The 9325-nt window shown below is 34.0% G+C and overlaps 2 protein-coding genes across 2 annotated transcripts; both read left to right on the forward strand.

The window, feature by feature from the left end:
- The first annotated feature begins 3439 nt into the window (after positions 1–3439).
- Positions 3440–6373, forward strand: LOC107037835 (40S ribosomal protein S5). The gene is made up of 3 exons (XM_015256604.1): positions 3440–3522; positions 5190–5568; positions 6050–6373. The coding sequence occupies exons 2-3, from the start codon at positions 5197–5199 to the stop codon at positions 6332–6334; spliced, it is 657 nt and encodes a 218-aa protein (XP_015112090.1). The 5' UTR covers positions 3440–3522; positions 5190–5196; the 3' UTR covers positions 6335–6373.
- A 457-nt stretch (positions 6374–6830) lies between these two features.
- LOC107037852 (NADH dehydrogenase [ubiquinone] 1 alpha subcomplex subunit 5) lies at positions 6831–9137 on the forward strand. The gene is made up of 3 exons (XM_015256626.1): positions 6831–6931; positions 7184–7345; positions 8733–9137. Exons 1-3 carry the CDS (start codon positions 6911–6913, stop codon positions 8904–8906), a joined length of 357 nt encoding a protein of 118 aa, XP_015112112.1. The 5' UTR covers positions 6831–6910; the 3' UTR covers positions 8907–9137.
- Positions 9138–9325: the final 188 nt, after the last annotated feature.

A 9325-nucleotide genomic window follows, 5' to 3' on the forward strand; every position in this document is an offset into this window, starting at 1 on the left:
GCACATACGCACGATAGCCAGCTGGGTGGGCTGAATACACTTGGTGAGAGCGGCAGAGAGGGAGTACGAACACCTTTTGCCTTTAGCATCCTACGGTTAGGGAACACAACCGTCAAGCTACAGGGCGAGAGGCAAAAAGGGAGAATAAATACAGTGCAAAGGAGGAATGAAGTGACGGAGGAGCAAGAAGAGGACGCTGAGCGAACGAGGTGGTTTACCTTGGTATAAACGAATAAAACGGAATAAAAAAAAAGCGAATAAGAGGGAACCGCACCCGCAGGGAAGGGAAAAAGATGGAGAGGAGGGAAAAATTCCTTGAGGATCAAGTAGCCCGAATGAAAGACTGCTCAAGAAATTTCTTCATCCTTCCTCGATCTCACGTTTCAATGATGAAATTCCAGCGCAATCTGTTCTATTTGGGGGAATGACACAAGTGATTCCTGAAATCAATAAAAACAAGTGGGAAATTGCTCTTGTATTGGACACAGGATACTTATTTTTCCGAATGGTTGTTTTGCCCATAAATTCCTTCCATCATGCATAATTCATTGTTTATTTCGTTTTATTAAATTAAGAAAGATTTCTTTTGTACTAATTTCGTCAGATTTTCAACTTAGCTGAATGTTATCATCATCATTATTCTTATTATCCCTCTCTTCTATACAACCGATTGTCTTTTTTACCCTTCTATCGCTCCCCTCAGCCCTTCGATAAAATGTCAATAGAACAATTTTATTTACACATACTTGAATGAATTTGAAACATCACATTTGAAGAAACCATCCGAAAGCTCATTTTCAGGGAAATTCATGGAAAATTCAAAATTTTCAACAATCGTAATAAAAATCAAATCAATCAATATAGCTACACGGAGAGGAATATTCAATAAAAATTACGTATCTTTTCCGTAATTCCGGAGCGAAATGTGGTTGTAGGAAAGTTTATGGAACTGTCACGGAATTTTTCCAGAGCGTTCCGTAATTTTTATCTGAATCTCGTATGAAAAATTACGATATTGTCTCTTAAATTTTCTGAGTCGATTCCGTAATCGTTGAGCGAATTGTGAATTCCGTAATTTTTACTGAACATTTCTCTACGTGTATCGTAATCATCTTTCAAATTCGACTTAATGGCATTGAAACAAACATTTTAAGCTATGATTGAATTCATTTGAAGCATCATATTCAAAGATATCCCCGGAATTCTGATTTTCAAAAAATACAAATTTTTTGCAAATTTTCAAATCAATCAAAATAACGATTATTGCTATCGCCTTCATCTTCGAACTCGGTCGAAAGGACATCCAAACAAATTTTCAAGTCATCATTCAATCAATTGAGAACATTTTTTTTAGTTATCGTGGGACAACCGATTTTTGAAAAAAATCGAAAATTAAAAAAGTAATCGATGAATGAAATTTTAATTAATGGCGATTGGTAGGGCTCAACAATCCTTACATTTTAAACAAGAAGGATTCAATTCCATTGATTCATTAGCAAACAGTCGAACATACTGGGTCCATATAATATAAAAAATTCGAAACCTAAATTTGAACAATTACAAAGCTTCCATGCTTCCGTTCGGAAGCAAAGATATGAAAATAGGAACATCAGGACTGAAAAGGGAATGTAATAGGTAGGGTTTGTATACGAGAAAGTGTTAACGACTGTGCGGTAGACCCGTTGGGTTGAGCTTAATCTTACTCAAAGTAATAAAGTGGAATCCGAGAAGGCTCGACGATTCCAAGCCAGGGGTCGTAAATTCCCTGTACTCACCCTTCCACTGCCCTCGCCCCACCCAACCACACTATTCCCGATTCTCCGAGCCCAGACTACCCCATTCACTCACTTCAATCCTCTCGGACAAACCCCCTTTTTGAGGTATCTCCAAACTGTCGACTCCGGAAACTCTCTTCAAATAACAAGGATTACGGTTCTCGGCATTTAAGCAGGGAATATTATAGTGATTGACTATTGGGTCTTGGGATTTTAATTGCCTGTGGAATTTCTGAGTAATTAAGTTGTGATAAATTTGTTGGGAATTCTTGAGGAATAATTTCTGCTTGAGCTGTTATAAATCGGAGGCAGCAACGACGAATTGTAAACAAAGAAAAATTAATTTAAAAAAAACATAAGTTATTGATATCATGGGTTTTGGATAGAGTTGTCTTTCAATCGCTTGTAATCGTTTTGTATCTTGCATTATTAAATTAGTAATTAAACTAAATTTCATGAGATAATTTCGAGTATGTGAAAATCGAAGAATGAATCGCCGCTGATAATTTTTTCAATTATTAATAAAACATGTAGAAATTGCTTACAACATATTCAGTAAATTTTTTCGACTCAATGTATTTTTAATTAAATTTAATGATTCATTGAATTCAACTTTGTCCCAACGTTGACAGCCAATATTACCCCAACATTGGTAGCTAACATTGCCTCAACGTTAAATTTGTTTACCTCTCCCTGAATATTGATTTTAAAACCAACTTTTTCAACAACAACAACTTTTTTAACAACATTGCCCTAAAGTTAAAATTTTTTATCTTTTCCTGAACATTGATTTTAAAATAAACTCTTTTAACAACAGATAATGCAATCAATCTCACGATCGAACGCGGACAAGATGGCATTGGGAAGAATATTTTAAATCACAATTGGATTCATTTAAACAATTATCTTTTCAATTGTCGTCATTCTGGTCTAAAAATAGTATATTGGAACGCGTGAGGACAAAATGAGTTATCCTGACACGAAAAATTGGAAATTTCGGATTCGACGAATACAATGCTTCCATTCGGAAGTAAAATTAATTATTGATATATTGTTTTTCGGATAGAGTAAATTCACGATTAAATGAAATTTCATGAGATCATTTCAAATACGTGGAAATTGCAGAAAAAACCACGACTGATAATTTTTTCAATTATTAATTTTAAAAAACCAGAAAAAAGGGGAAAACACTTTTCATGGCTCTCTATTTTATAATCATTGATATCGATGAAGAATGCCATCTGTGGGTGATGCCGAATACTCAATACTCGCACAAATAATGCAGTCGGTAAATGAAACGTTCAATGGGCTTTCATTTTCGAACAATTTCATTAAAAAAATCATGTTTTCTCACAATAAAACGTGAATTAATTTTTTTTAAACCAATTTCCAGTTGAGAGTTAAAACAACCAATTAATGTTTCACTCATGGGGCTTCACTGAATGCATTTACGTTCGCAATTACCCAAAAACTCCCATTAAAACCAAATCTCTTCTATTCAAAATATTAATTATCAGTTATATGTATCTTTCGTTATTTAGTAATAACGAAAGATAAATCTTTTTATCGCCCTTCAATTATCGATTCGAACATTACAATCGCAGAAGTTTCGTTTCAAACGACATTTAGTTCCCCTTTTGACTAGGTTTTTTGAATTCCGGCGATCTCAGGGCAACGAGCGCCATGACTGTCATGGCCTTTTCCTGTTCACGCTTACTCTGATGAGGACGTGAGCATCCATTATAAGGTAAGAAAATTAAATTGTGCGGTCAATAATTTACGTCAGTGTGTCAAGTTGCAGTGATATAAACCCTCCAGGACTTGCTGATAATTATTTAAAATCATTTGTGACACGTATGTGGCTACTTTTCGATGGGAAACGCACAGACTTGAGGTCCATGTGACCGCATGGCCACATGATGGTCTAGTTGTTGTCCCACAGTACTTTATCATTATCCGAGGCACAAGAATATTAACAACAAAAAATCAACAATTGTTTCCTTCTGTAGTCTTAACAACGATGAGGATCCCCAGTTGATCCTTTGGTTGAAAAATTATCTATCATTTTTTTTTGAATTTTGTTTTTTTTTAAATTAATTTTCACGAATATCAATTCATTTTTACGAATATTTGGGTTGAATTGTCGGTTAAATCTTTGGATTGTGATCAATTCGTTGAATTTCTTGAGTGAAAGAATTAAAATTGAAGGAAGTTAGTGGGTTTTAATGAAAGAAAAAAATTTGAGGTTAACTTCCTTCACGTTCTGTCAGACAAATCCTGTACACTGAGAGAAAACACAGCAGATTTCTCAAAAAAGTCTCACTTGTACCAAAAAAATGGTTTGTTAAAAAATAAGAAAAAAGGATTTTTTTATGACAGCAATTTTGTAACTTGGAGACAAAATATTTCTTGATAAACTTTCCTCTACAACAGATATTTTTATCCTGAAAAAAGCACCGTCTTATATGAATGATACGCTTCTTCAGCTAAATATTTTGTTGTTGTTGAGAGTGGATTGTCAAATGATGCAAAAATTATCCATCATTTTTGTTTCCAATTTTGTTTTTTTTATCAATTAATTTTTATTAATCTTTGTGTTAAATTATTGTTTAAATCTTTGAATTGTGCTCAATTCCTCGAGATTATTGAATGAAACAATTAAAATTGAAGGATTTTAATGTGCCAAACATGCAAAACGAGATTGAAAATTTTTATTGCAAAAATAGATTGTTTTTGCAAAAAAATTTAATTCTCTTTGCAAGCAAGAAATGTTATTTCTAGCACTACTTCTTCGTTATTCGATGCTCCCGGCAAATGCTCGTTTCAATAATCACAGACAAAATATGAATTCTTAAATGAAATAATAATAATCACAGGACAGCAATCTTCTAACTTGGAGACAGAATATTTCCTGACAAACTTCCCTCTATAAAAGATATTTCTATTCTGAAAAGTGACCGTTTTGTACGAATGATCCGCCTCCTGAGCCAAATATTTCGTTGTTGTTGAAAGCAGAGTGATTATTCATATTCGAGACTTTAAAATTCAAAGCAATCAATTCAGTAGCGAAGTGGTAAAACGGTACAAGTCAGTTTTGACTATTGCCCAGTATTCAATGAATATCTCCGAATCTAAGGAAGATAGCTAAATTTCTATTAAAACCTTTTTTACAGCACTCAATTTGCACTAGAGAAAAGATTATTACGAAAATTCCATTATCCGCGTTAGATTCGGAGATATCCTTCAAAAATTCAAATAAGAGATAAGTCGACTTAAACTGTTTTACCATTTCGCTACTGAATTTTTACCATTTGTTTGTAATTTTCAACTAACGATTTCGTTGGCTCAAACAAGACTTGTCTGAGAGCTTGTTCGTTTTTCACTCAATCTCTCAATATAATTGTCGTATTTCAGGTGAACCATGGCGGACCTAGACAGTTACGAAGATGTAGTACTCTCGACAGCAGGCGCGGAGATGGTGTCGATGGCCCTGTCTGCTGATCTCCCAGAAATTAAATTGTTCGGCCGTTGGAATTGCGACGATGTTCAGGTGAATGACATGTCCCTCCAGGACTACATCGCAGTCAAGGAGAAGAACGCCAAGTATCTGCCACACTCGGCAGGTCGTTATGCTGCCAAACGTTTTCGCAAGGCCCAGTGCCCCATTGTCGAACGTTTGACAAACTCTTTGATGATGCACGGCCGTAACAATGGAAAGAAGCTGATGGCTGTGAGGATAGTCAAGCATGCCTTTGAGATCATTCATCTGCTCACTGGCGAAAATCCTCTGCAGGTGAATATCGCTCCACTTCTGATGATTTTTATGAGACGACAATTGACTTTAGTAATGAAACAATAAATTAAGTCAAGTCCATTGTGATTGTCGGCCAGTTGTCAATGAATATCTCGAAAACTAAGAAAGTTAGCAGAATTTTTGTGAGAAGCTTTTTTGTAGCCCTTAATTCGCTCTACAAAAAAGGTTCTCACAAAAATTTCGTTATCTCCCTTAGATTCGGAGATATTCCGCAAAAACTCAGCTAAGTGCTAAATCGACTTGAATTGATTTTGCCATTTCATTAATTAAATTCATCAATTTTAAACGATGCGATTTGGACAAATTAGAGCTCATTTTGAAGACGAAAAAAATATCTTGAAAATGAAAAAAAAATTGGCCAATTTCACTCTGCGGTTCTCGAGCTATTGAAGATTGAAGATCGTTTGTATTTACGTTTGCAGTTATTTGCGGTAAAAACTGATTTCATTTTTATTTGAAGGTCCTGGTAACGGCCATCATCAACTCCGGCCCTCGTGAGGACTCAACACGTATCGGTCGTGCTGGTACAGTACGTCGTCAAGCTGTTGATGTATCGCCCCTGCGTCGTGTTAACCAAGCGATTTGGCTCCTGTGCACAGGTGCACGTGAGGCAGCCTTCAGAAACATTAAGACAATCGCCGAATGTCTGGCTGATGAGCTCATCAACGCAGCCAAGGGATCGTCAAACTCTTATGCTATCAAAAAGAAGGATGAGCTTGAGCGTGTCGCCAAGTCTAACCGATAAACAGTCCACGTTCGAAATAAACATTTTACTTTAAACGAATTTGTGTTTTCATTGCTGATACTTCCTTCCACTTATTAAATCCATTTCATTACAGTAGAATTTAACTCCAATACATTACAATAAAATTAAAATTGAAATTCAAGGATTCTCTCGTCATTTATATCCATGAATAATTAATTATTCACAGTATTTTATAAATGCTGACGAAAATAAATGGAGAGAAAATTCGATGGAGTAATTACATTTGATTTAATTAACGGGATATTTATGGAAAATTATCCATCCGAACTTTCTCGTGTTTCATTTGAATAAGAAAGTGTTTTTTTTATCTAATTAATTATCAAATGCCTCAATAATATGATGATATCTTGAAAATATTGTAATATATTCAGACAGTTGTTATGGATGAAGAACTGAAAATTCGAATAAAAAAGTTGAATTCATTTTTTGGGTAAAATAGAGGTGATAATGTAGGAAACTGACGCTTTGCCACAAGTGATCCAAAGTGATCTAACGAATACAGGTTATCGTCTTCGTTTTGATCTGGAAGAAATATTTTCCCTTCATTCGTTCGCCATGGCAGCTACACCGAAATTGGTACAGTATAAATAAATAATTGTCTGGGGGGTAATGAAGAATTTATGAGTAAATTAATGAGTGGTTGTCTTCGTGATAATGTCACTGGAAAATTTCAAATGGACATAACCTCCCTGAGATATTCCACTCCGATAATTTTGTTTACATAATGGATTTGATTCGTGAGGATTTTCCTCTCCATATAAAAGAGAAAATTATGAATGCTAATTAATATTTATGATTCATGATCTATTTTTTTTACTTTCATTCTAGACAACAATGCTGACGGGTTTGAAAGTAGCCCAAGCACCTTTTCGTGCACTCGATCATTTGTACTCTAAGATTCTACGGGTGATGCAGAAATTGCCACCTACGTACCCTTACAGAATGCACACGGAAAAAGTTATCAAGGATCGAACAGCTATTTTGATTTCTGTGAGTACATAATTAAGGGCTGAATAAAGGCTAAATAAATAGTGATCAAGGGTACTTTATCAACAAGTAAATATTTCAATGTCTTTATGAATGTAAAAATAAATTCTTAGTAATTGTGCATCTGTATTTTTATTTTAGAAAGATACACAAGTTCGAAAGGATTTATTTCTCTCAGAATTCTTATGATTTTCCTTGATCATTGTTTTTTTTCCAAACGAATGAACTAAAAATATGTTTTGAATTTCCATTTTAAAAAGGGGACCGTTGGAACTTTAATTTTAGAGTTTTTACTCTATCCAATTCGAAATTTAATAACATACCGCAGTTGATCTTTTTAAAAGTAATAATATCATCCTAATTATATTAGAAATTCGTGTCATTGTGAACATGTAAATAAACTCCCCGTAATTATATCAATTATAAGAAATATTTTTCAAGAATTTATTTCTCCCAGAATTAAAATCGATAGATAATTGGAAAAAAAATATCGCTATGGCTTTTCCTCATCATTCTCTTCCTTTCAATTGAATGTACTAAAATAGTATATTTCGTCATTAGGCCGACAAAAACTTTCGCCTTCGGCTCGTGCTGCAAACCTCATATTCGTCAGAAAATTTTTTTTTGGCCGTATGACGAACAATATTTTTTGTCATGACGGCCGTCATGACAAAAATATGTGTTTAATTTCTATTTTAAAAAGCGTATCATTTGAACCTGAACTAAAAACTCTATCCGATTCGAAATTTAATGGAATAATTTAATGGAGCAATGTGATCAACTGATTGATTTTGGTTATTCGATAGAAGACATCACAATAATATTTTTTTAAATATAAACAATTCTAAAAAGATTTATTTCTCGTAGAATTACAATCGAAAGACAACTGGAAAAAATTCTCACTATGATTTTTCTTATCACACCCCTCCGTTTAACCAGATTTATTAAAAATGTGTTTAATTTCCATTTAGAAAAGGGTATCATTTAAACCCGAATTGAAAATTCTATCCAATTCGAAATTTAATGAAATACCGCAGTAAATTCTCTCAAAAGTAATAATATCATCCCAATTATATTAGTAACTTCCGTCATTGCGAACATGAAAACAAACTCTCACTAATTCTCCGATTATCTTTTTTATTTTAAAAAGATGGACAAATTTTGAAAGACTTTAGTTCTCCCAGAATTAAAATCGAAAGATAACTCAACTGTTCTTCACAATCCTTCTCCTGTCAAAAAAAAAAAAAATCTTTAATTTTCATTTCACAAAGAGTATCTTCTAAATCGGAATTAAGTTTTATCCAATTGTAAATTAATTCAAAATTCGATAGAATACAACAGTAAATCTCTTCGGAAGCAGAAATATCAACTGATTTTTTCTCAATTATAGACGGAAGATATCGCAACCGTAGAAGAAAAAATAGGTTGTGGTCAAGTGGAAGAGCTCATCGTCCAGGCAGAGAACGAATTACTCCTAGCCCGTAAAATGTCAGTATGGAAGCCCTGGGAGCCCCTGGTTGCCGAGGCCCCAGAGCACCAGTGGACTTGGCCACCCACAAAGTAATTTATATCCAGTACTGTAGACCAAAAACAATGTAATTTATCTGATAATGTATATTACCCGGTTGAAACCATTTGCGAAAATTAAAAATGTGGCTGTAAAATGATTTAATTCATTCATATGAATAACCAAATGATAAAATTGAATGGACGATTCGAATTAGTTGGAGTAGGATTATGAATTTTGTCATATATAGATGAACCTGAAATATATTCTAGAAGAATCTACAAATTATTGACCCACGCGAGTCAAATCCCGAGCAAATCAATTTTTTCCCTTTCATATACGTCTTCAATTTTTAAAAAGAGAAGAATTTACAGGAATTTCCATCAATTTCTCTTTAAAAGTCCCCAATACCTTTCTATTTTTATTCAAGACAAGATATCAAGGAAAAAGGTCATCATTTTACTTTCGAATTCTGG

The sequence above is a fragment of the Diachasma alloeum genome, unplaced genomic scaffold (genome assembly GCF_001412515.2).
Source record: "Diachasma alloeum isolate Michigan unplaced genomic scaffold, Dall2.0 Dall_scaffold_00271, whole genome shotgun sequence".
In the NCBI taxonomy this organism is placed as follows: domain Eukaryota; kingdom Metazoa; phylum Arthropoda; class Insecta; order Hymenoptera; family Braconidae; genus Diachasma; species Diachasma alloeum.